Below are 27,863 nucleotides of genomic sequence, written 5' to 3'. Positions count from 1 at the left end.
GAGGTTACGCGCAACAGAGCATGCGCACTACGTGTGTTGCGTGCCAACAACATAACACGGCAGTGTGAAAAAGGTCCGGCCGGCCGCCGCGTCCTGGGGCACTCATTCAAACAAGTTATTTATCTCCTTTTAAAACACGGACAACCGCTCTAACTGGAATTTGGAGGTTGCTTCTTGCTGTAACACGTAGAGCATTAACGACCGGCCGGCGGCACCATGTCCTTTCATAAAGTTACTCTAACTTTATCAAAACTTTACCTGCTGGACATCTTGGTTAGCTAGCCAAGCTACGTTAGCTAGCGTAGCCCACCCCCGGCAATGTAATTCCGTGTCTGTCCGTCGGCGGTCGGCGTTTAAAATCTGACTGACTCGGAAGTTAAAGGGCTGCATTCATTCGTGTTATTTATCTGTAGATACATACAGTACATACAGTGTCGTGTTTATAGATAGTTAGTGCGTGTTTAGGTGTTCATGCAAACAGCCGTGATGAATGAAGTTCCTCGGTGAAGTTTGGAGAGCAGTGATTGAGTCCTGCGCGGGCACACAGCAGCAGCAGGTGACAACAATTCAACTTTTATTGTTTCATTAATGTACATTGTACAAGTCCAGTTAGTTTGATTTACCATTCCTGGTGTAAGACAAGTATGTACAGTATGTATGTGCTTGATGTCATGAATGGCGGCAGGTTAGCCCAAACATTTAGATTACATTTAGAGTTTTTTTTTCCGATTCTGACGAATCTCGTCAGAATCGAAAAAAAAACCTCTACGAGAATCTAAATGTTTGGGCTAGCGGCAGGTCTTTGATATTGGGTAACAAATTACATTCAGAATTCAGAATCCACCACACTGCATTACAAATAATTAATTTCAGAAATTCACATCTTTAATCTAATTAAATCAGGTGAAACTTTGAAGCTATATAGCAGCAGCTTATGTGATAGCCCATTATGTGCCCTCTCATATATGGGGCACATATGGGGCTACTTATGTGAGTGATATCACAGTAAAATCATAATGGGGGCAATTCTAGCCCTGAAACATGACTTTCATAATTATCATGTACGAGCGTCGAGCGTCATGTGAACCATGGCTAGGGCAATTCTAACTAAAGTGTATACTTTGTACAATGTTAAATTAAAAATGTCTAAATTAACATTGGGGATTTCACTACATGTGTATCACAAGACTTGTGACATACTGTTGTTAGGTGAAGGGTGTGGTTCCTGTAGTATAGTGGTTTCTATGGAGCCATACCAGATAACACACACACACACACACACACACACACACACACACACACACACACACACACACACACACACACACACACACACACACACACCAACATTTGCTGTAGGTCAAGACTGCATAGCATATCTGTTTTATAGGACACACCATTATCAAATCATTCTACCCATGGTAGCCTCAAGGCATGACTTTATTAGCCTGTCTGGGGCATAGTCATAGCTGATAGAAATTCACCATGTAATTGTGTTATCAAACATATTGCACGGTTGCACCTACCAAAGTTCGTGGGAGTTTTCCCTTCCAAAATCCAGTTCCCAACACTGTAGTGGTATGCTGTGATTCCAGTGTCTTTTAGTTGTAATTAATAGTGTGTAAGTACACACACATGAAACATCAGCACTCAGCCTACCTGGCAAGGTCCCAAATGTTATCTGGAGCGTTAGGCATGCCGTGAGTCTAGATACATTATGTGTGAAATGTTGACCAACTGGATCGTCGAGGAGTATTTTTTCTTTTGTGTGCTGCTTTCACTTCATTCTGTGGGATATATCTTTGTGCCGGCTTATCACTATGATACTCTGATTTAAATCAGGCTTTCCCAAACCATATCAGCCCGAGACCCAAAAGAGAAATATGGTGTCTTTCCAGGGCCCAAACTTAAAATGGATACATTGTGAATGAATCACTCAAGCCCTATTTAAAAAAGAGTGAACATTGCAAGTGTCCCAATTTGTGTTCTAAGCTTGTAGCTATTTTTTTATCAGTTTTTTTCCCCCTGAAAATCTTTTATACATTTCTGAAGAGAGAGAGAGAGAAAGAGAGGGAGCTTGTGGGGAAACTTAAAGAAAAAGATTGCACACATAAAAACGGGTACGCACCGCAACCTAGAATGGGTCATGACTGTTGTGTGACCTTTATGTTTGGGATACAGTCACTGATTAACCCCATATTGCAAGTGGTTGCTGCTGAACGGATCAGTCAAAAATGAATCGCCACATCCTTCCTTCACAGTCACACAGCAGAATCAGAAGACTTTATTGTCATGACATGTAAACATGTTAAGAATTAGGTTTGGTGGGACAGCAGAGTGCAGTTACAACAACATTAGGACAAGTGCAAAACAGGACAAGACAGTGCAAAGAATAGATTTCTAAAGGGAAATCTATTGAATGTAAATTTGCAGCATATTTTTATGTCTAGTCTAGTGTCTCTCAGCCAGTGACTGTGTTTACTGTACATGGATGTAGGTATATTCCACTTAGAATGACAGCTCATTTAGAATAAAAATATGCTCATGTAAACAAACGCCTCAATTGGAATAGAATATTCCACTCCGATCTGATCCAAATATATTCATTCAGGTTTGAGTCAGGACCTAAAAGTGGGCTGTATTGTAATTGAGTAATCTGTTAAAGGTTCATTAGTTGAGTCACAAAGCAATTGCAAAACTGTTGTAATGACTCTGTTTTTGTTTGTCACTGTAATGGCAGAAAATAACATAGACCCACTCCCACTCACTCATTCCCTCACCCTGCTCCCCTGCACCGGCAGCCATGGCCCGTCGCACCAACCCCTGCCTTTTTCTCCCTCTCTACATACACACACTCCGATCTCTCCAGACACTGCAGCCCCTCCCTACTGAAATGTCTTCGCCATATACTCCTTCCCTCTTGAGTGTCACGGCCCGTTTTCCCTGCACTCTCTCCTTCCCGACCCAGTTCTTCTAAACTCACTTGCCCCTTCATCGTAAGCACCTGTGGGATTGCTCAACAAAACTGCTAATCTGTATTATTTCTCTGTCCCTCTCCGAGTTGAACGGAGTTCAGAAGTGCATTGTGGACAGATGATGAGCAAGAACAACGGAAGCTGTTGGAGGGTGACTGGGTCTGGGGTCTGGGCTGGAGATGCCAGGGGAGGGGGTCAGGAGGGTAAACAACAAAGAGTTGTGGGCAAGGGGGGCGATACGTCCGGCAAAATGCGACCGGGAGCAGACGGTAACAAACCCCCTAGGATGGTAAAGTCCAGACCTGAAAAGATAATTGGTGCCAAAAGTGTCATTTTAAAAAAAGATGAAAGGTAGAACACAGGTGGCCAGTTTGCGTGACAAGCTGTCTAAAAAGGTTTGCATTTGTACAGAGTCAGTCGCTATCCTGTCTGCTGCCGGAGGCTTTATAAACGTCTACTAAGCTATTCCATCATGACATTTTAGCGCATTTACATTTCCAACGTCCAGTGTCTCAGGAGATGGAGTGACTGGCTGCGAACCGGAAATTACACTTTGTGTTTTTCAGAAAAAAATTAGGTTGGTGCTTCACTGTGTCACTCTGTGTTCCTCTCCTTCAGCCATGTCAGAAGAAACCACAGATCGCCCCACCTCTGTCTCTTCTCTGTCCTCGGTCTCATCAATCTCCCTGGTGGAGATCAAGGCCGAAACCCGGCTGGTGCTCAAAGCCTTCATCCGGAATAGCCTATCTATCCCCTTGGAGGAGAGACCTGGAAGGGTTGGAGGCACCTACAAAGATCCCCACAAATATAGGTACATTCACCAGATATATCCTGACTCATCTCTTCAACCTAAATTGCATCTAAAAACTTTTTGGAAATGGCTGATCTACAAGCTTGTGACACGTTGTACGTTTGTAGATCTGCTATTTTTGGAAATGTTTTTGAAAATGTATACTATGAATCTTTTTCAACATGGAAGCGATTGTGATAATCATGCAAAATAATTGTCATTAGCTCAAATAATTGCGATTAGGCGATTATGTAATTACTGTGACAGGCCTATCTATCATTGGACAGATGAAAGACCCAGGCCGTATTTTTGTAAGGTATACTTCTACCATCAGAGGACACTGGCATGAGTGCCTCGCCTAGAGTAGTAACCTGTGGGGCTGGGTAAATGTACTGTATTTAATTTTTTTTAAATTTATTTGTATTCTCGTATATGTGATGTACCTTGTGGGCCATGAGCCTGTAATAAAGTTTATATATCACATCCATTTTTATTTGAAAAGATCCAACTTTAACTTCAGATCAGATGTCATCAAACTAACCTTGACTTATCTCTCTCATATGTCATTAACATCACTTCCCTCTGCTTTGACATAATGGTGCATCTCAAGTTGGCACTTAATTCTTGAGCCTTTATACTTACCACATCACAGACGACATTCTCAGGATGAGGACGACGGCTCGGCGGACGAGAGGAAGAGCACCATCAAGAAGCTGATCAAGCGTATTCCAACCGCCGCACGCCGCCCCGCCAAAGATGGCGACCTCCCTCAGTCCTCACACAGCACCCTGGAGAGAGATGGACAGCAGAACGGCGTCAGCCCTGCTGTGCAGCATATCAGGGATCAACTCGAGGTAAGGATGACGTTTCTTTTGCAATGTTTCTTATTGAGGTTCTGACATTTGTAGTATACAGTTTGAAAACTTAACTTGATAGAACCACCCATTTTTTTGAGTGGTGCAGCCACTCCATTGCCCAGCAATGTGTGTCCCTGGCTGGCTGGGTCCATCCGAGCACCGAAATAGTGTTTTGGTGCGCCCGTACAGTACAATACAGCACCACTCAGTTCAGATGGGTCTGATCTTTTTTCTTTTTACATAACAGAAAAATAAGTACCACAATATACAAACGGACAACACGTTACACAAAAAAATATACAAGTACACCACCGATTTGATATGATTGTGAATTCCAGCTTTCACATATACTGTTCAATAAGGTACATTGAAGCGCAGTCTAGAGCAGGGATTCCCAAACTGTGGCGCATGCACCCCCTTCTGGGGGGTGGGTGACATGAAAAGGATATGGTGCTATGGATTTATTTTAAATATATGAACATATTATGGCAAGTATATTAATGCAGAATATAGCCTATGCTGCATGCCACATTCAAGTTCATATATGTGGAGCATGCAACATATATGCATATGATAAACATATGTTGCATAAAACTATTCTTTATGCCATAAAGAATAGGTGTTCATGTACAGTATTTAATTTCCATGTGGGGGGAGGGAGGGGGGTGCAGTACTTGGTTTAGACAGTTTTTGGTTTAGAGTAGTCAATGGTTAGACCAATCATTAGTCCTACAACTACAACCTATCTCAACCTATCGCACACCTAAATCTAACCTTAACCCATGTCTAACCAATGACTAGTCTAAACTAAGTATGCACCCCAGTGGTAACCAGTGGTTACTTCCAAAAAAGTAACCACTGGTCTAGAGGCGTGAATCTCGTTTGCGTCCGAGCATAGGCATGGCAACGCCCCGCCTGCCTGTGATTGGCCTACCGACATTGCCCGTCTTGACTGTCCTCCGAGGTGGATACACTATGCTGGATGGTCTGATGCGAGGTTACTCCGTGGTGGGAACAGTAGTAGTACGGTATGATACAAGAGAACTATAACTACTTTTATTTTTGTAGAAGAGGCAAACTAATATTGTTTTTTCCGTTTGCTTTGATGGAATAATTGAACATGCACACCGTAATATGATTTGTGTGTGTTCTAAAATAAAGCGTTTGTGTTGATTATTGTGTAATTTATTTGTATGTGTAAACTTGAAACATTATTGTACTATAAAAAAGTCTATTTTCCCTTCATCTTTATCCTTTTTAGTGTAATAGTATTAGTTTACTATAATTAGATTAATACACGATAATCAACACTTTATTTAGAACACACCCAAATCAAATCATAGTACAAAGTACGTGTTCAATCAATTATTCAATCAAAGCAAACGGCATAAACAATATTAGTTTGCCTAAAAGTTTTATTCTGTTATTCTCTTGTATTATTTATTTCTCAATCTCACCACGGAGTAACCTCGTGTCTCGGAGGACAGTCAAGACGGGCAGTGTCGGTAGGCCAATCACAGGCAGGCGGGGCGTTACCATGCCTATGCTAGGACGTAAACGAGATTCACACGGTCTAGAGGGGTCCACTGCATCAAAGACTGGCTGCCATACCCTTGTGAACCTTTCCAGGCATTATCACAGAGGATATAAGTCAGTTTCTCCAGCGGTACCACACTCATTACTTTGAGTATGGTATTTCTTGCTACAGTATGTATAAGTGTATTGCGAATTTGTGATTACTTTACTGTTGTCTGTTCCATGCACTGGATACCTTAGGTTCTAGTACACACTGGAGAGGTGACGAGTCCAAATTGTATCCAATCAAAGTATCCAGCTTATTCTTCACCTTATTCTAATTTCCAAAACAGCATCCAGTGTCTATTTTATTTCAAGTTTTAAGTTATCTTTTGGGGTCATTGCCATTTTATGTGAATATTTGACAGACAAAAAAGGGGGATGCAAAGCGAGTTGGATTTGAACCCAGGTTAGCTATAGAAAGGACTTTAGCCTTTAGTGGTATGAACTCTTACTAGGTGGGGTGCGGGGCTTCTCCATTAAACAAAAATAGAGATATATGCAGACAAGAAAGTAAAACCTATGAGGATTATTATATTTATATAAAGACCTCGCCTATAAAAAATAAGTAAGATAAACCTAATATCAAACGCAAGACAAACAAACAAGTCTTTAAAATTGTCCTTTGAGACCATGGACTTTTAGGAAGCACATTCTACATTGCAGCTGCTGAGTATAAGAAGGTGCTCTTGCCCTTACAGCTGTTAAATTGACATGGTACAAAGTTTATAGAGCTCCCTCTGGTGTAATACATATAGGTGTCCATGAGGTAGGTCGGGAATGGCTTATTGTAGGTATCAGCTGGTAATACACAGGGGTCTATCCCCATAATATATGTGCTGGACCCCTGGGAGATGGATTGGTGAGTGATGTAGTTTAGCGATTAATCATTTTGTCTGTAGCTTTGTTTTGAGGATATAAGGGGTGCTAGCATACCAGGCAGGAAGTGCAGCCATAGTCGAGTGTTGTACTAGTGCTGATGCTAGTATTTTCACATTTTTCAGGTCTCTTTGAGTCGAGACTAGCAAGAAACGTAACATTTTTATTTCCTTTTCTATGACTTTCAATGTAATGTTCTCTCCCGATAATGTGTTGTCTAAAATGCAACCTGAAGTGTATAATCATGAATTGCTGTGGTACAATGGTAAAAATGCCGATCTACAAGCTCACACAAATGCAATTTGTTATGAGATTCTCGATCAGTGTTTTCTCACCCACACCCTCAGAAAATGTTATTAACAGAGATGAGGAGTACATGAACGTGGCGTGTATGTATCGCGGGACGTGGGAGTGAGTAAACACTGAACTGCTTGCAGCCAGATGGATACTTTAGGTGGGTAGATACTTTATTAATCCCAAAGGAAATTTGTTAGGTACGCTGAGGTCCGGAGGCAGAGCACTGCACACAGACATCAGACGGCTCTGCACACAGCTCTGCCTTTGATTCCAATATGACGTCAGGCTCACTTAATGCAGATGATTTCCCTTAAACAATTACATTTCAAGGCATTATATTCACTGGTCCCACCGGGCAAGTGCCTGGTGCGTTCTGCTTGTCCGAACGGTTGAAACAGTTTTCAAAGAAGTCAGCCTCGCTTGCAGCAGGCCTGCGAGACGAGGTGGGAAATCAGCTGATCATATTTGTGGAATGCAATGTTCACTTTTTTGTGGTCTTGGAGAAGAAGGGGGAATATGTCCATGTATTTCAGGCGTACTATTTCTGAGAAATCATTGTGGATCAAGATCTTAAAATCTGAGGCTTTTTGCCCTTTTAAAAGTGTCTAAATAGCTTGGTGACACTGGATCTGGGTCGCCCATCTGGCAGATAGGCGTCAATTCTCTGTGCCCTCTCCACTTCAGTCAGTTGCCTATACATCTCTTCTCTCTTGTCATTGTCATGTTTTGTTTTTGATTTGTTTTGATCCATAAATCAGAATTGTGTGTATTTAATTACATTTATTTCTCCTGGATTGATTTTCCAGCTAGTCTCCTTAGTAGTGAGCCTGTCTAGAGTGGACTTTAGTTTCCCCAAGTACTTGACTGAGCTGCCGCGTGTCTTGAAACATCCTTAAGACTATCCGTCTCTGCTTGTGTACCCCTCTGTCTTAAGCTTAGAGAACGATTTAACCAGATCTTTTTGAGATCCATGAGACAGAGGAAAGTCATTACGTTAATTTCTTAGAAATCCATCAGTTCTTACTTCTTTGAAAAAGGTTTTTGTTGTTGTTTTGTACCGTGACAGTCACAAACACATCCCTCAAAGCTGGACTATTTCTGTGAGATATTGCAACACCTACAGTGTTAATGAAAGTGTAATAATTCACCGCTTACGCTACAGATTATGTTATGGTATGTACACAATGTAAATTGTAAACACTCCTGTGCTGTCTTCGTGTTCCAGCCTTTCATGCTGTTGATTATGAAGGCAATTCTCAAAGTGATCTTTTGAGCAGTTCTTTTAGCATCATTTTGAACTGTAAACGATTTTGTTGTTTCCATTCACAGGGCGACTTCCTGTCTCCATCCTCGACATCGTCAGAGGATGACAGCGGCAAGGAACCGAAGAAGGTGAAGAAGAAGAAGAAGAAGCTGCGGAAGCAGATCTCTGACTTCTTCAAGATCAAGTCGAAGGACAAAGACAAGAAGGAGGACAAAGACAAGAAGGAGGACAAAGAGAAAGAAGATGGCCGTCCTCAGAGGCCCACATCGCTGGATATACGTAAAGTCCCAGAGCCCGTCACGTCCCCCGTCTCTCCCAGTGAGTGATCTCCATCGTCTTATGATAGAAACTAGGGCTGCAATAGTCAATCGAAATGAGCGATTCAATAACTATCAGAACTTATCCATTTTAATAATTCAAAAAATATATAATCGTACAACAAAGTAGAGGTCTTCATGGTCTACCATAGCACAAAATAACGGAAAAGGCCCAAGACCCGTACTGATTGTTTGTGCTCTTGTTTATAATGGCCATTGGCCACTCGGGCCTCATGTCACCTCATGTCTGTATAGTATTTCATTGTGTGTATAAGACCCGTAGCGCTGATCAGGAGAGAAAAGCATGACATGCTGTGTGATGACTTTGTACGTCTGTAATCTGCTCGAACAATCTATATTTGAATGTAGCTTAAGGTTACTTGCACGGTGTTGCAGTCTTTCTTTATTCAGATGTATCAAATCTCTCATTGTTTGTCAAGCGCTGATATGAAGGTGTATTGTCGTGCTTTGTAGATCACCCTCCAGAGTTCTATGAGGAGGTGGCAGAGAGGCTGGGCAAGCTGGCCCAGAGGTCCCACAGTATAAAGAATATAAAGAGACCCAGTCCCGGACCCCTGCCAAGTCCGCCCAAGCCTGCACCCTCTGACAAACCTTCACCTGGTGAGCATGCACGCACGCACACCTATGTACTTTGACACACACTTCACAAAAGACATGATTCTTTGTTGCACATCAAGTATTGCATGTATATGTATTGCAATACAAACACAAGATGAATCCCATAAAATATATTTCTTGCATTTGCGGACAGTGTGCAGGAGTTTTTTCTTTCAGTACGTTTAGGCCATTGTTCGGTCATCTCCTACGCACCTGTCATCTTTGTAGGTGTGCAAAATACTTGATTTTTTATAAGCAGCGTACAAACATACAGTTGCACAAACGTCAATGTTCAGTAGGGATGCTCCGATCCGTATTTTTGGGGCGGATACTAGTCACTGATTATTTTCCTCAGGATTGATTGGATTATACCGAAAACAACAGTATCTGTACTGGTTGTACTGGTTAAAATTGTCTTTTTACCCATGTCTTTGCATAGACCTGTGGTTTGGCCCATCATTCCTTAAACTCTAGAATAGGCCCACCAGTTTCAGTACAGTATATTATATGGCATATCAGCTATGTGCTTCAATATACAGTACATCAGACAGATGCTAAGACAAAACATTTTATTTGATAACGTCTTGAGTCATAAAAGATCAGATTTTGCGATCAGGTAATTTGACCGATCACTGAACAAGTCGTTTGGACTAGTGAAAAATTGGAGCTTGGGCTATTTTCATAGCCTGGTTTTTCTCACAAAATGACACTACAACACTACTACTGTTGAACTGTAAGTTCATTCTCCAACAGCTGACAAGGAGGCAGTGTTACAGAAGCTGATCCAGGTACTGTCTATGGAGGGGGACGCCATCAACAAGAAGGTATGTACATTCTACTTTGTTGACCGATATCTCGTCATTCACTGACGGGCAATGGTCCCCCTACCGTGCACTGCTCAGGAATGTGCCGCGCAGAGCACATCTATGTAGCGCATATTAACACCAGATATATTTGTGTATTGCAGTTGCAGATTATTTTGTGTTATGCCTATCTCCGCTTGGCATAGAGTATATATAGGTCTTCATTTACACACATGCACGTGATCGGTCGGCTGTCGTCCAATCAAATGCACCTGTATGCGTTGCTTTTGTCTTACCCAACAGCCTATCCTCTCGTCCCTCTTTCATCAGATCCAGTCAGATCAATTCCTGAGGTCATCACTGACCCGTCTCTCCTACCCGTCCTTCGCCAAGCTCCTGGACACCTTCGCCAGCAGCGAGGTGGCCACGACGCCTCCACCCATGCCGGCACCGGCCAGTCCCACGCTGCGGCGCGTGGCCGTCACCATGGAAGTGTCACGGCGCGTGGTGACAGCCACAGGCACCCAGCGCATGCAGGGATACGCTGAGCGCTACATGGAGAACTTTGCACCATGGGTGAAGAAACAAGGAGGATGGGTGAGCGATGTTATTAAGAACCTATTTCTTATGCCCATTTTGGGCATGTCATTATGAAGTTGGGTTTACGTGGTTAATGATAATCCAGTTCATTTTTGTGTTGTGTCTTAAACTGGACACTGGGAATATTTTTATATATGTGTCTTATGCACATCAGTCCATCCATATGTGTATATTTTCCTATTTGTATTTATTACTTCTAATATATGTTGGTCCTTAGAGGTCCACTGTCCACATTCCTACATTGACCCAATCAATCATCCAGTATCATTATCCTAGTTTATTCCTTTATTCTTGTATTGTTTGTGTGCAGGAGAACATCGTAGTTTTAGAAGAGTCTATGGAGTTGGAGTATGACTGAACATGAAGGAGTATGACTGAACATCATGCCGCTTGGACGATCACTTCCACCACTCAGGTTTAAATAGTAATGTAACACACTTTCAGCCTACTGTATAGATTTGAAAATAAGCCAAAGTGGAGGGGTATGAAGCAAGTGACACTGCAATGCTTTGGTGACACATTGGGTGCACTCAACTCCTGTGTAGACATAAACATTCCATGACTAGCTGTTGCCGGGGCTCATTCAGATTTTAGTCGGTAACCACTAACCAGCTACAACTACAGTTTCGGCTCTCGATCAGGAGACGACAGATTGGAATCCTAATGTGTGCTGACTGCTTTTCACATACACCCGATTATCACAGCACGCCTGGGCGTGGTCCGCCCTGTCTGACTTGGCGTTTGACTAGCAGTGCCTAAACAAGTGCACCCATGTGACTATCACCGTCATCATGTTTTTCCAGGTGATAAAGGTGTACAGCAGGGTAAACGTTTCAATCTGCACCACTGACACTACATGAGATGATGTCTGTATTTATTATTGGAAATATCAAATTCATGACACGGAACGAAATGAAAGGGATAATAACGATGAGCTGTGTGGTTATGGAAATGGTATGAATGATATGGAAGCTAATTTTCCAGATTCAAAGCTGAGGCGGAGTTATTTTTCTATAACCACATCTCTCAGAGTTCATTGTCTGCTTATACCATGGCCACTAGCATTTGAAATATAAGCAGTGTTTATTCATATTTTAGAGCAATATGCTCTTTAAACTTTGTTGGCACTATATTATAACATTAAAAAAATGTTACCTTACTTCTATAGCAAGTAGGAGAAGCCTTAGTTACGACGTTATAATTAGTACCAACTGACAGTCAATAATTGTCCCATCTTTTACAGACAAATTCAAAACTTATAACACATACATTTTATATATTACACCCCAAACCTTTGAACGTTATATTGAAATAGATGGATAGATTGCTGCTAATATTAGCTTCAACATTTTATTTAATTATGCATAATTAATTTCAAATGTAAGAGCAAGGCAATGTAAATTATGCAGCCACCTGAAAATAAGCACAATCTCCAGCCAATCAGAATCGAGTATTCTCTACGGGCATGGTATAAGAGGCATAATATGTTTACAGTAAAGACAGACATGAATTAGTGTTTCCTCTTAAGGTCTTCCTGGATGAAATAGCCAGGGTCACTATGACACAGAAGTCTCAAAAAAACCTAACTTCTTAAAGGGATGTTTATATTTAAGTATTTGCGAGGTATTTCAGGGTTTTTCCGTTCTGTTCACCCAAATAAGTTCTTTTGACTTGTGTTTGAAACATTGGGGACTAGCGATACATGATTGATTAGGACTTCAACTAATGTTTAGAAACCCTGCAGTTGTAATGTTTTTTATGTTTTATAGATTAATCTATCATTTCTTCTTTTCTTTTTTTTTGCAATGCATTGTGTGTTGCATCTGCTAAGAGATTTGTTGTAGGAAAAGGGAGGGGTCCAATTACAGACCCCTGGGAGACCCCGGCCCGGACAAACAAAATATATAACGTAAACGCAGGGTTTCTAGACTTGTGGCTGTACTAAAAGCTGGATCTTGGACACAGCGTATCTTGAGACACAAATGGACAATTAAATCAGTGACATAAAAATCTATAAATGAAGGTACCATTTCAAACTTTTTTGAAACTTCTTAGCTAATGTTATAGGTGACAAATCACCTATAACATACAGTATAATCATCTTTAAATTGGCACCCTTTCCTCTGTGGTTACCGTGATGTTTCCAGGGAATTGTCTTTATTTCCTTTGGATTGCACGAAACAAAATTGATGCGTCAATTGCAATTTTGGGGGAACACGGGTTAAAGTTTTTACGTCCCCAGGACGGATTTCCATCATATACTGTAGGCCATTTATGAGATCATTGTGGAATCTGCGGATCTGCAAAAAAAAGGGGGGGGGGGGTGGATGCGTTTCTGCATGTCGGCCTTCCTCAGTGTTTCAAAAACTCAAATATGATTAAATTATCATTATTCAAAAATAATAGCCGATCTTCAAGCTCACAGCACATTGCGACGCATTGTGAGCTTATAGGCCTGCGTTTATCTAGAGCCTTTATCTAAAAGCGAGCTTTAACGCTTGGAAACTAATCCAGAGCCCTATGAATATGTTTCATGGCACATCATGGTTTGCATAGTCGTGGTTCGTTTAGTCGAAAAGAACCATAATGTACTTCTGGAATGGAACTGTTAAAACTGACCTTTATATCCATGGTTTGGTCCATAGTAACTATGGTATGATGCTGAGATACTGTATATTCTCATGACTTTAGTGTGCACATGTGCATTTTTCTTTTACCGTGTTCGTGAAGAAAGACATTGTTGTGTTGGTTTTGATCATGTGTTATTTTATACGGCTGCTGCCTTGGCCAGGTCTATTGCAAAACAGTTTTTTGATCACATTAGGACTTCCTGGTCAAAATAATTGTATAGTAAAGGTAAAGAATGTATGTCAAAACCCACCATTATTATTATTAATAGCCTTATTTATTTATTTTAATTTGCGCAAACCACTTACATGTTTCAAATGTTAAAGCCTAATTTTTACTTGGTTGTATGACGTGTTAGAAAAAAGACAGAAGTGTCACACAAAGATAAACTGGATATCCTCAGGTAGCAATGTTAGCAATATTTAGGCTGGCTGCAAGACTACTTGTTATCTACTGATTAACTTTATCTATGGGTATTGTACACTCTGTGTATGCGGCTCTAAAGCCGGGACCCATTTTTATGTTTCACGAGTAATTATATTTGTATTTATTTTTTAAATAAAAGCTCTGCTATTTTCATTAGTTTGGGTCCCGGAGAGACATACAACGTCTCTTTTTGGTCTCGACTCGAGCTAAAAGGTTCGGGAACCAGAACTGATAGGGGTCCTTAAGACGGTCTAGGGGAAAGGAACTGGTTGGAATAACGTGTTCCTTCCACGCACTACGTCCAACTAGGGAAACTCCCCCGTCAGGTGTAAAGGAGTGACTTGGACACTCATGCATGAAGGAAGCATGAGTTCAAATCCGTTGGTCTCCCCAGGTTGGTAGAGTGTGTTGAGCCCAGGATCACATTAGATAATTGACACGGGTGAAAAGTGGGTTACAAAATCGTGGGATAAAAATGTTTTTTTTTAAAGACGGTCGAGGGTGTCCACAGCAAGTGATTAGGAACTAAATTGATTTTTTGTGATGTGTAACTCGGAGTTGGAACCAATTGGTCCATTTGATTCAATTTATACACGTTTCAGAGTTAGATTAACACTGAGGGTAGATTGGGATCCCAGAGAAACCTACAGTAAATTTAATCCAATGGGGGTCTGTGACCTAATGCAATTGAATTGAATGAATCTGAGTGGATTCCACACTAGGATACCAGCAGGATGTTTGCCACTACACCTGTATTTATTTGTTGAAAATCATCATGTATACAATTTGAGATGTTTTTTTTACTTATTTTATATAAAAGTATTTTAAATACATTATTTAATGTTGTTTTGTTTCTGTACTACTTCTGAAACTTTACAGAAATGTTATCTCAAATATTTACAAATTTTGATAAAAATAAAAATAAAAATTGATAAAAATGCCAAAGGCACAAAAGTCTGACGATATGACAGCAAGGGCTGAATAACAGTACAGTACAGTCGTCAGTCTTATTTTGATTCTATCCGACGGTGCTAAAATGGAACCAAATAATCCATTTGGTTCTGTTTTTGTACACTCAAGTTACAAATGTGTACATTTATACATGGATTCTTCAATCTACTGTGTATGTATGTACCCCTCAAATGCTCTGAATGAATCCCACATTTTAAAGGCTACAATGTTGAGTCCAGATATACAGTATTTTAATATAGTATGTCCCACTAAAGAAGAAGTCTACAATAACATCTTATAATGGCATTAATACAAGCATGTACTTTAATTTGAACAGGAATCAACTACTACATTCACAACCACAGATGTACGTTCATTGTGGTGTATTTGATAAAATATGCACATTCATGTCATCTATTACTCTAAAAGCATAACAAATAACACTGTTTTTGGTGAAGTCCAACGGAAATCATAAAACAAAAATAAGAGGCTGCTACACATTCATTTAGGTAATATTTTGTTTCAGGTGTTTCAATAACACTCTAGATCATCTGTACATTTTATATATTTAGAGAATTATTTTGTAACCCCTTTCTTCTGCCCAATTTAGTCGTTATGCCAATTAATTCTTCCCCACAAATATTTCTGTATTGTTACTGCTGTTGTATGATTGTATCCCACTGACTCACCTGTCACTGAGGAGCCCCCACTAAGAGGACGTAGGGTCTTCGTCACTCCCTAGTGACGGGTGCTGCGGCTGCTGCCCCAGCCCGTAGGAGTACAATGACCAATATCACCCTGCCTTCCCTCCCCTCCCCTGACAAAGCCGGATGCACCATGGTGGATTCGAACTCACAACCTCTGTGGTGGTCCGCAAGAACTTGTGCCACCTGAGTGCCAGTCATCAAGTAAAAACAGATTTTTGTTGAATGCAGTTTTCCTATCTGTAATCTAAAAGGTGCTACAAATACTGTTCCATTTGTAATATGAAAGATTAATAGTGGTTATGTACACAGTTCAAAATCTGTTAAATTTAAAGGATAAGCAAGTTAAATTGTATGTGATGGACTACATAGAACTCTCCTTGAATACACATCGCAGAGAAACTAGAGTGGCACAATGTGGCCACAGGTGTGTGCACTGCATGTTAATACAGGAGTTCTTGTTGGGAGCACTGATGGCAGGTTGAAAAAAACAACATTGTCAGTTTGGGAGTAGGTGGCAAAAAACACATTGTGCACGTTTGGAAAGCAGTATCCATGTTTTAGTGCAGTGTTACCTTATTTCTATTCAGTTAAAGCTACTCAAACAAATCTACACAGACCATTTTGTACATCAGGGAAAAACAACTGGAGAGTTTTAAAGCAAACAATCTCTATTTTAGTGCAGTTTATCTTTATAACTTCCCTTTGTTAATTATTCAGGGTTTAAAAAACGATGCAATTTTTCAGACAGAAACCGCTGACATTGTGACCTTTGGTATTACCAATAGGGCAGGGGACCCTGGTGACACACGTCCAGTCTCCCACCCAATGTTCAGAACTGTAAGTGTTTAAACACTAAGGATTTTACCACTGTATCTTAACAGATGGAATCACGAGTCACAACTTGGGATCATGTGTTGAATATTGTGTAGATGATGATTTCAGGCTGTTGATGTTATCTGATCCCAGAGCAGTTCATAATTAGCTTTCCCATTCCAGGAGCCTGTGAGAGTCTGGTTTGGGGTCAGTCCATATACTTCTCAGCGCGCAGTATTTGACAGTACATCAAGAGAGAGAAAACCAAGGCCAGGAGCTGACGGAGAGAAAACGGCAAACACAGGTATGAGAAATTATGACAATAACTTAAAATGAATAGTGGCAGTTGGCGATAGTGGGTATAAAAGAAAAGAGCTGTTTATTATGCAGATTTCTTCTACTACTTTTCAGTTATTTTACTTTATTAATTGTTTCTCTTCAGTTATCCATGTGTTGTGTACACAACACATACTTTGACAGTGCTGCTAATGCTGTACCATTGCTTTGGGGACGGTGTAGTAGAGTAGACAACCGTGTCTCCTCTGATACACATGGAGTCACCAGCTGCTTTATTTATTTCACTGTCACCAGCGGAGTGATGAGTTTCACAGGGCAATGTGGAGGAACATGCTATCCCTCCCAGTTCTGCTCCATACTGAACGGGTACCTCGTTCAACCTGTAGGTGTCACTAGTGCAATGACAGAGCTCACCATCTCCACCCGGCTTCCCACCCACAAACATGACCAGAAAGCCCGGCCACTAGAGACACAGATCCCCCATTACTATTCATAGTGAACAGATCAACCGGGTATGTTCATATACATACATAGGAGTAGTAATAGATCAGATTGAACAGTGTCTAAGAAAACAAAGCAAAGAATCTATTTCCTTCGCTGTTTAAGATCTTTTGGTGCTAGTAGATGGATTCCTCTTGTTTTTCACTTTTGTGATTTATTCAGTACTGTAGTACCGCCTGGTATCATGGATGTGTCTGTAGCCTTAAAGTCACAATTCTCAATATGGAGAGAATAGAGTATAGGTATAAGTTGCCTTCAGAAAGGAGATAGGTGTTCCAGCAATGCATACAATAAGGTCAGACTAAAGACTAAGAGGTCCTTTGTCCATCAGTCGACTTTGAGGCTTAATCAATTGCAATTGGGCTTGCCTTTATATTATTAAGTATGTAATTGTGTTTTCTTTTCTGTTCTCTGTGTTATGTTAATTGTTTGTATGTGTTTGTACAATGCCGCTTGGTCGCAAGACAAATTTCAGTGCAAACTGAAATATCATTTCCAAGCCAGTCAAAAATATACCCTCCAATCACCAGCAAAACATTGACATTCTACAGAATGCTTCCAGCATGTATATTTAAGCACCCAGAACTATTGAATAAAAATAAACTGAAAAGGTTAACTACCTGCACAATGCTGATACACACTCCAAACACCATCACTGAATGGATGTTGTCTAACAGCCACTGCCGGGCTTTCTGGTAACATGGCTGTAGAGAGAAGGGAGCGGAGACACAGATATTGAGCAACGAGATCGAGTGATAAAAGGAAGCGGTGTTGACGGATGGATGGATAGAGTGAGATGGGATGAAATATTGTTTTTCCAGGGATGGTTTGGGAAGAGGAGCGTTTGTTTTTGTTAACACATGATTTATACAGCCAGGCGTGCCAGGCCTTAAGACTCGTGAGGCATGCCTAAGTGCGCCACGAGCCCAGTTACTGGGCGTGCCGAACAGCTGATTGAGTCTCGACCACCAGCGCGTCATCTTGTATTGGCAAACCATGATGGATGGAATCGTTTATGGATTTGACGGGAGAGAGAGAAGGATGGGTTGCAGGGTGTGACAGAAAGAGGTAATGAAAGCTGGATGGGTTGTTAAAGGATGAAGGGTTGGCAGATGACAGAAATGTGAAGTACAGAGCGTGGTGGCTGGCGGTGTTGCAAGAACTTGGCAAAAGAAAAGAACTAGCTAGCATTGTCACAACGTGATACATTGCTGACATTCTTTCAACATGTGAATACGCACGCACATCTGGAAACAGTTAACCACTTAAATTAAACCCTATATACTTCATTTGCCAGGGTCCCCCATGGGTCTGTACTCTGATCTCCCCCTCACCAAATCTCTTTGAAAAATATTGCCGATCTAGGATCTACACAAGCTCACAATGCGTCACAATGTGACACGCTGAGAGCTTGTAGATTGTCTATTTTTAGTATTTTGATTTTCACCGAGTGTTGGACTGTTATGACTGTTTGACCCAAAACACATGTGGCTATAAGCAGCAGACTGACCTCGCTCCATCCATCCACGCAGTGCGCCATCCCGTCAGAACAGCACGATGAGGGTAGCGTGCCGTTCAACACGTCATACCAATCTGTTTTATCTGACACACCGCAGCATTTGAACTGAGAGGGAGAGAGAGATAGAGAGAGATCAATCTGTTTTATCTGACACACTGCAGCATTTGAACTGAGAGGGAGAGAGAGACAGAGAGATTAAGTCCAGTGGTGTAAAGTAACTAAGTGCATGTACTCAAGTATTGTGCTTAAGTACACATTTGAGTATTTCCATTTTCAGTACTTTTTACTTTTAATTCTACTCCACTACATCTCAGAAGCAAAGTACTCCAAATTTACTCCACTACAATAATTTGAAAACTGCACTTACTAGTTAGATTATTATTAAACATACATGCATCATTGAGCTTGTAGATCAACTATTTAAAAAATAAGTTATACATATTGAACTTGTGAAATGGGACATTCTACTTTCTAAGTACATTTTGGTGCCAATACTTTTGTACCAGCCTTTTAATTCTACGTGACATTTTAGATCTGCTATTTTACAGTGCATCTCAGCATAACTCAGGCTTTATTTGATCTAGGATCAGAGAAACTAGCCTGGAAACCAGACAAATGTGCCATTTCCAATGCATCGCCAATGCAGATGGAACTTGTCTGTCGGGTGATGTAAGTGATGCTAAAATCACTTGGGTAGTGTATACTGTATAAGCACCACAGAGGGAGAATTCCTCACCATTCTCTGGACATTGTCCCAGGATTTTGTTAGTCCTTCATCGCTTCTGTAAACCTTCATTCCCTCTTTTAAATCGCTTTGAGCTTTGTCGTCCAGCTGAGAGAAAGAGAAAGTAAGAAAGGCAGGCCATTAGGTTATTTGAGGCATGCAGGTTCTGTGTATCACTGTGGATAGTTTAGAATCATCAATTTAAACTCAGTTGATAAACAATTAGTTGATCAACTAATTCATTAGTTAATTAATAGCCTTATTATATGAGGATAGCGCACTCCATTCATTCAACTACTATTCAGGTGCTATTTATTGACAAGATGCAATAGGCTATACATTACATACTGTACAGTCAGTGGTGGTTCCTTTTGACAGCTTAAGATAATTTAATGATAACTGATGAGACAAGACAGGTGTATATTATGTGGACAGCTTGAACTAAAATACATGCATTATGTTAACTTTTTTTAATATATATTTTTATCCCACGATTTTGTAACACATTTTTCACCCCTGTGTCAATTATCTAATGTGATCCTGGGCTCTACACACCCTCCGCCAACCTAGTCCACATATATGGGGGACATGGGGAGAGCAACGGACTTGAACTCATGCTTCCTTCATACCTGAGTGTCCAAGTTGCTCCTTTACACCTGGTTAACTTTATGCCGTTATGAATGCGTAAAGCAGTATATTAACTTTGGCGGAGTTGTACTGAAGGTCTTGCATCCTACTAGAAAGTGAAATCTTGAAATGATCCAAGTTGTGTTGTCTGAGTGACGCTGATGGGCAATAATACATATAGTACAGTAACTGATAATGGCAGTAGTAGGTTGACGGACGGGCAAGGTAGTTGGGGAGGATGTTTTTGGTCTCTGTCTGTTTGTCCCAAAAAAATATAAGAATTGCTGATCTAAATTCTCAGAGCAGCATGCTCAGCCTGATCAGAGCCCTGTTGAATTACATTTTAATTAAAGTTAAATATTTAAAATAATATAAAACGTGGAGAAGATTTGTGCAGGTTCTTCTGTGGCCTACTGGCAGTGTGCACAATAAATGATTGTTCCAGGCAGTTTGTGATATCTGGACTGGAGACACAGATACACAGACCTTCTTCTAAACATGTCCGCCTCCTACAGAGCCATGCCGTAAAAACAGAACTTTGGTTGCTGTGAAACAAGATGAAATGAGGTGTCTAAGCTTTCTTCTTAGCCTCATATGACAAACAGAGCTTCCCTTTGTAGCATTGAAAGATTGTGGAGGAGCTGTCTGGCTTAAGAGGCAAGATTATAATCAGGCTCTAGGTCAAGATGACATAACCCGTTCACATACCAGGAATATACCAAGAACAGAGAGACCAAAAACAAGAAATGCTGACGTAGGCAGGGTCTACTCCGCCAGAACGAAGGAGGCTACAAGGCCTCCATGAAGAAATGGAAATTAACAACCTCTGATGCATGTGTCTGATGAATCCCAAAACATGGAACGTATCATGAGATGTAGCTACACTCCACAATGTACTGGAGATGTGGCCTAACCGGATGCTGCTACACTCTTCTGCACCACCCACTGGAAAGACGTGAGAAGCTGGCCGGACATGAGGAAGAAGACTATTTTTATTGAATTCTCCACCATGAATGGTTGTATGCACTTCTTCTGATATAGCGGTTTCACAGACAATATAGTATGTAGGAGAGAAAACAATTGGTGCCGGTCAGCAGCTGTAAGTCATCCATTTTGTTGCTTAGCCAAGCGACTCGACCACTGGAGAAGCAAAATCCAGTGCAGGAAGTGTGAGGCGGAAGCCGTGCTTCCTCTAACAAGGATGCATTTTCCCCTGTCTCTTGCCTGCGAGAGCTTGGAGACCCTGGTCATGGATTCAGCATTGTAAAGGCTATGGGACTGGGAGGGCTCAGCATTGTGCGATAGAGCCAGTACTCATAATGTCGCTGATATTCAACAACAGCATATCCCTGAACAGTTTGGAATGTCCTGCTCTAACCCTATACCCACTGAATTTGACAGTAAAAAGCACAGTAACCTTACAGTGGACGTCTGATGTTTCTGGCTGACGCCCAGTTTGAGCTCTTTCATGTGAATCACACAACATGTACTTAAGAGTTTGCAGGGTCAAGGTCAACGTTTCATAAAGTCCCCCCCTAAAAATAGCCTGCACTAGTGCTGTATGAGTGTACACAATGAAAATCACACTTGTGTGAAGTGAGGGGCGCCCAGAATCTGGGGGGCATGTTGATGTTCTCATGTCCATGAAAAGTGTCTTACGATGTCATTTACTGCCCTAAACAAACAGTAAAGTCCATAGACTTGACTGAATTACATCATAACCACCCTAAACAAACATTAAAAATAAAATCCATGGACTTGGCTGGCGATTTTTGAGGTGCGCTAGCCCCTCCTATATAAGGTTTAATGTTTTGAAAACGCCATTCACAATGAAGGGAAAGTTTACGTTGTTTTGACACCGTTTGTTTTACATCATCATTACATCACCTAATCATAGCAACATGAGTTAGACTTTAGTATATGAGCGCCCCTCACACACGGACACGGGTGTGATATTTTAAGTTCTAAACAGCCTGCCACATGATGTAATTTCGGAAAAGCAATGCATTGGAGGGACTAGCACCCCTCAAAATGAAAACGTGTATTTGCTTTAAAATATGGGTTGAAATTTTACGATGGCATAGTTCATGTATCCATTTGTAACTCTGAGAGGATACAAATGGAAACAAATGGATTTGATTCCATTTGTACTAGATACCAATACCAGTATCTGAAAAGCTGTCGCTAATGCCTACAATGCTGGTACTGGTTCTCCCTGTGGGTGTGTGGTACTGGTACTCCCTGTGGGTGTGTGGAACTATTCATATATACTCTAAGGTACTGGTACTCCCTGTGGGTGTGTGGTACTATTCATATATACTCTAAGGTACTGGTACTCCCTTTGGGTGTGTGGTACTGGTACTCCCTGTGGGTGTAATGCTGGTACTGGTACTCCCTGTGGGTGTGTGTGGTACTTGTACTCCCTGTGGGTGTGTGGAACTATTGTGTGGTACTGGTACTCCCTGTGGGTGGGTGGTACTGGTACTCCCTGTGGGTGTGTGGTACTGGTACTCCCTGTGGGTGGGTGGTACTATTCATATATACTCTAAGGTACTGGTACTCCCTGTGGGTGTGTGGTACTGGTACTCCCTGTGGGTGTGTGGTACTATTCATATATACTCTAAGGTACTGGTACTCCCTGTGGGTGTGTGGTACTGGTACTCCCTGTGGGTGTGTGGTACTGGTACTCCCTGTGGGTGTGTGGTACTGGTACATGGTGCATTTATAGATCGATGCTTTCCATATCAGTAGTTTCCACACTTTCAAGATTGAAGATGCTATCAAGATGCTTTCCCAGTTTGAATGGGTTAACGGCTGCCTCCCAGCCTGTTCTTTCTAATAGTAGAGCAGGAGAGAAAGTTAGCACGGCTAGGTGTGATTATGTATTGGTATCGGACGTTGGACTAACCTTGTTGTGGAACAGGTGGATGATCACTGCAAGAGTCACCTCCGTCAGCACCAAGAGCAACAGGATCACAAAGAACTGCAGAGGGAGAGAATGGAAGTCAGTTCTGTGTGTGTGTGTGTGTGTGTGTGTGTGTGTGTGTGTGTGACTGTGTGTGTGTGTGTGTGTGTGTGTGTGTGTGTGTGTGATTTGTAGATCATCTATTTTCGGAGCGTGACACTGTGGGTGTCACGCTCCGAAAATAGACGACAACCAAGCATGAAATGTCTCGTCTTACTGTAGTTCTACTGGATCTCCTCTCCACTATGTCTGTCCCTTTTAGTCTAGTTTTTATTTGTTGGCGAGACGACATTCAGACATTGTCAATATATCTAGTCATAGTTTTTGTCATCATAGCTTAGTTTTTATTTCGTTTTCGTCAGTGAAAAAAGCTAGTCAACAAACACAAGCACGTCGTCATAGTTTTACTCCATGAAATTACCACAGATTCAACTCGATGTCTAATATGCTCAATGGCATATTATTGAGGGGTGCTAGCCCCTCCTATGCCAAGCTTTGTGAGCACCCCATAGTAATGATTTGATTGGATGAGCAATGTGTGTACCCCATGGTGATTATTTGATTGGCTGAGCATGGAATGTGATGTATGACAATAAGGGTGCCACTCTCTTCACACAAGTGTGATTTTTCTATATACAGAATAGAATAACTTTGTTGTGCAGGGATGTCACTCACAGTCATCAGAAGGCATCGCTGCTCCTTCAGAGCGCCGAGGCATCCCAGGAAACCCGTCACCATGGTAACCCCCCCGGCAACCAGCAGCAGATTGGCAGCCGAGAGGGAGGGGAAGGACAGCGGCAGCGAGGAGAACTCCGCCTGCGTGAAGGACAGCCACACCCCTACACCAAATAAGCCACACCCTCCGAGCTGGAGGGTGGAGGAAGGGACGGACAGAGGACCAGAGTTGAGTATTTATTAGGAAACCATTAAGCCCGATTTACAGTATATTGGTACCGAGTTGTATAAAATCGCACCATCAATTATATATTCTAATCACTTTCAACCAGTCATCTCTATATTTAGCGTGTCATTATAGGCTAAATGTTTTATTGATTTCCTTATTTTCCACAAATGTTGAAAAATGGCAAAAGTAACCGATTAAAAGCCGTGTGACCCTTCATTGCATAATGAACTTGTAAATTGACTATTTTCACTATGAATAGAGGTGTGCACTTTGGCTTGCCCATTGGTGTGCCTTTTGCACAAAAGGTTTGAAACTATACCGCCTTAAGCTACTGCACTTTAAATGTCCTTGGTGTATAAAATGATCCTTCCAACCATGGCAGAAAGTACTGGACGGGAGGAGGAATGTTTGGCAGAACCTCTGAACTGAAGCTAGGAGTCCAGAACCTCTGAACTGAAGCTAGGAGTCCAGAACCTCTGAACTGAAGCTAGGAGTCCAGAACCTCTGAACTGAAGCTAGGAGTCCAGAACCTCTGAACTGAAGCTAGGAGTCCAGAACCTCTGAACTGAAGCTAGGAGTCCAGAACCTCTGAACTGAAGCTAGGAGTCCAGCGAACGTCCAGTGAAACAGCAAAGGAATCTGATTCCAGGTGAGGAAAATCTCAAGCTGCTGTAACAAGAAGCTATTTTGGCAGTCGCCTTATGCCAAAAGATATACTTACGCCAGGGGTTGCCAAAAGCAACCCCTGACTTAAGTCTTGTGTAGAAAATGTGGCAGTGGAGAAGCTATGCTAATTTCTTTCCAAGCTGGATTCCAGGCCCCAAGGTATAATCATCGGCCCCTGTTTGACCTACATAAACAGAACGTTGGCACAGGGGACCACCTAAGCTCATTTCCATATGCTCTTACCGACGAGCACATGTTCACCATTACCGAGCCTGGATTTAACATGCCGCTGTGGCGCCAAACCTCGCTTTAATTCATTTATACCCCCTTGATCACAGCCTGTTTCACATTGACTTCACAGCCCATTTTGGGTTGGCTTATTCCAGTCTAATTCAGATGCCTGGAACTAGTTTATCTGTGGCAGTATAGAATGTATTGTGCATAATTCAGAGCTTGCTGGTGTGGAAAAGTGCCACACCGAGATTCAGGTCTGTTTTCTACAAAAGCTTGCTCTCAGTTGCATTGGGAATATGTAGGATGACATTGAAGCTAATTTAGTGTTGTCTTAAATAAACAAATCCTTTTAAGTAGTGGTAGCAATAGTACTTGTGTAAAGGTCCTCATTGGCAGTATTTGCTTAGCATCAAACACAAAAGTACATGTCTTTGATACAAAGTATGATGTAGTTGAAACTACAGAAACACTTTAACTGTAAATGGAACTTATTGCCTCGATTCGCTTGCTCTGATGCTCATCCAAAGTCTGAAGATTCATTATTTATATGAAGTGATGAAAGGCGTTATAGGCTGTCCTTTGTAACTGTGTGATGTGTAAAGAACAATCTTTAAATGTTTTAAATGCAGCCCAGTCAAAGTAGAAATGGTAGTAAGATGATGCATGTGTTCCTCAAACCATGCATTTATTTATGTGAACAGTACTTAAAACCATCCGTACAGTACATATATTGTACATGTATTTAGGTTGCATACTGCCTCTGTAAGATTAGTGGTAAATAAAACCAAAAACCGACATTTATTCCCAGATACTGACCCAGAAGATGAGGTTGAAGACAAACATCAGGTATTTGACGCAGCACAGACACTTCCGAGATGCCGACATTCTGTGAGAGAAAGACAGAGAGTGAGCGACCGACAGACAGACAGACAGACAGACAGACAGAAATACATTTCAGTGTTGAAAAATTACTTCAGTGACTTCAGTGAAACATTTTTATTCACATCCATAGCATTCAGCTATGTGTGTTTGTGGGTGCATGAGATGTGGGTTAGTGTGGTGAAATAAGCTGACTGCGGGGGTGTCTTAAGTTATGGGTTTGTTGTGGTGTGTCACTGTGGTTAGCACGTGTTTCTTTGCATGTGTTTGCACGCACACACATGTGCATATTTGCATGTTGGTATACATCAGAGGCAACACATTTACAGTACACCGGAAACTGAAAGTAATTAAGTAAAAAACTAAACGACCAATATCCAAGACGTAATCCTTTTGCGAACAATAGGGGCAGCGTTTGTGTGTGTGTGTGTGTGTGTGTGCGCGTGCACGTGCAATAAAAGCAGGCTCTGTAACCAAAAATGCCTGTATTTAGCCTGTCCCCAGCAAGTGGTCACAATTTCAAACAGCCAAAAAAGTGTCTAATACTGTCACAATCACATAAATATACATACTAAATGAGAGTAGATTGTCAACAACATAGCAAACAATATACACAGTTAATTTTAATTTATATTTTCCAATAAATATCTCATATCAAATGTGTGTCCCACGTCTCCGTCAACTCCGTCAGGTTTTTCTTCAGTTGTTAGCTAAACCTAACCCTAAACTAAAATACTAAACATTATTTTGGAATTCTTAACAAAGAGCATAATAATGTCCTGACGGAGTGGACATGTAAAAGCTGTGAACACATTGATATCAACATTGTTTGTTTAAAATATCAAACAATTGAATGCTTGTCAGACCAGGTGCTCCACTGTTGCAACAAATATAAACATGACTTGGAAAAGGAGTCTTCAGGCTAAATCTGTCGACAATATATTCTGATTAATTTAAGACTTTTAAAAAACCTGACGGAGATGTGGGACACACATTTGATATTTATTGGAAAATTAACTGTGTATATTGTTTGCTATGTTGTTGACAATCTACTTTCATTTAGTATGTATATTTATGTGATTGTGACAGTATTGGACACTTTTTTGGCAGTTTGAAATTGTGACCACTTGCTGGGGACAGGCTTAATACAGGCTTTTTTGGGTACAGAGCCTGAACTAATTCAGATGGAATATGAAAAAATGTATAATGAAATTAATGTCATAAGAATACAGAACTGTATTACATTTAACTTTACAAGTGCTTTTATTTTTATGAATTAATTTATTTTTTAACATAAATAAGGCTCTTATTTGTGGGACATGTTTTGTCCACTTTTGTCCCTCATCTCTAGAATGAGTGCTATATATAGACGTCTACATTTAGATCATTATATTTCTTTTCATATTCCATCTGAATTAGTTATCGTGCATGCATGATTTGTACTTTACATTGGTGTGTGTGTGTGTGTGTTTCTTTTGCAAACAATAGGGGCAGCATATAGTGTAGTGTGGTGTACTTTACATTGGTGTGTGTGTTTGTGTCCACAACAACAGCAGCATATTTGCAGCGTAAGCTCATTCTATGTCCCTGTCTTAACTGCAGAGTCCAGCGACCTGTTCCCACCACAGGAAGTAGAGCTGCTGACAGGAAGGAACCCCCCTCCCTCCCTGGCTGAGAGCTCTTAATTGTGTTAACCAGCGCCAGGCTGCGGGGGCCGTTTACCCTGACCAATGGAGGGTCAGAGCTGTGACTCACCACATAGTTTAAGGTATAGCTCACGCACCTCCCCCCCCTCCCCACACACACGCACCCCCACACACCACCCCCACCGCAACAAATCTCAAGGAATGCACCCAAGTGGAAAAACATTCATTTTAAGTGCAATACAATTCTGTTGTGTGGTACTTCAAAAGCAAGGTTCTAGTGCTTCGAGAGTTCTTGCTGCAGAACAATGGACTTACTATAACAGAGGAAAATTTTGGAAGTAAAGGAGTAAATAATCATCTTATGAAGTCTCTAGTCTATACTGTCTTTCAAAGCCAATAAC

The 27,863-nt window shown here is 41.2% G+C and overlaps 2 protein-coding genes across 2 annotated transcripts in view; one reads left to right on the top strand and one right to left on the bottom strand.

Moving 5' to 3' along the window:
- The first annotated feature begins 72 nt into the window (after positions 1-72).
- Positions 73-13,766, top strand: bcl2l12 (BCL2 like 12). The gene is made up of 8 exons (XM_080776087.1): positions 73-556; positions 3,594-3,786; positions 4,418-4,619; positions 8,703-8,955; positions 9,429-9,575; positions 10,326-10,396; positions 10,706-10,972; positions 11,286-13,766. The coding sequence occupies exons 2-8, from the start codon at positions 3,596-3,598 to the stop codon at positions 11,331-11,333; spliced, it is 1,179 nt and encodes a 392-aa protein (XP_080632213.1). The 5' UTR covers positions 73-556; positions 3,594-3,595; the 3' UTR covers positions 11,334-13,766.
- Positions 13,767-15,281: 1,515 nt separating this feature from the next.
- Positions 15,282-27,863, bottom strand: part of tspan4b (tetraspanin 4b) — a 14,368-nt gene continuing 1,786 nt past the window's right edge. The window contains exons 2-8 of the mRNA XM_080776088.1: positions 25,754-25,823; positions 23,809-24,000; positions 23,077-23,151; positions 19,554-19,649; positions 18,809-18,922; positions 17,919-18,002; positions 15,282-16,777 (exon numbers count right to left, since the gene is read on the bottom strand). Coding sequence (XP_080632214.1) covers positions 16,709-16,777; positions 17,919-18,002; positions 18,809-18,922; positions 19,554-19,649; positions 23,077-23,151; positions 23,809-24,000; positions 25,754-25,822 — 699 coding nt within the window. The 5' untranslated portion in view covers position 25,823 and the 3' untranslated portion in view covers positions 15,282-16,708. The remainder of the gene's footprint in view (positions 16,778-17,918; positions 18,003-18,808; positions 18,923-19,553; positions 19,650-23,076; positions 23,152-23,808; positions 24,001-25,753; positions 25,824-27,863) is intronic.

This window comes from Protomyctophum bolini (genome assembly GCF_963924005.1).
Source record: "Protomyctophum bolini genome assembly, chromosome: 11".
NCBI classification, from domain to species: Eukaryota; Metazoa; Chordata; class Actinopteri; order Myctophiformes; family Myctophidae; genus Protomyctophum; species Protomyctophum bolini.
The sequence above is the reverse complement of the archived record's forward strand: the minus strand, read 5'-3'. Positions and strand labels throughout refer to the sequence as shown.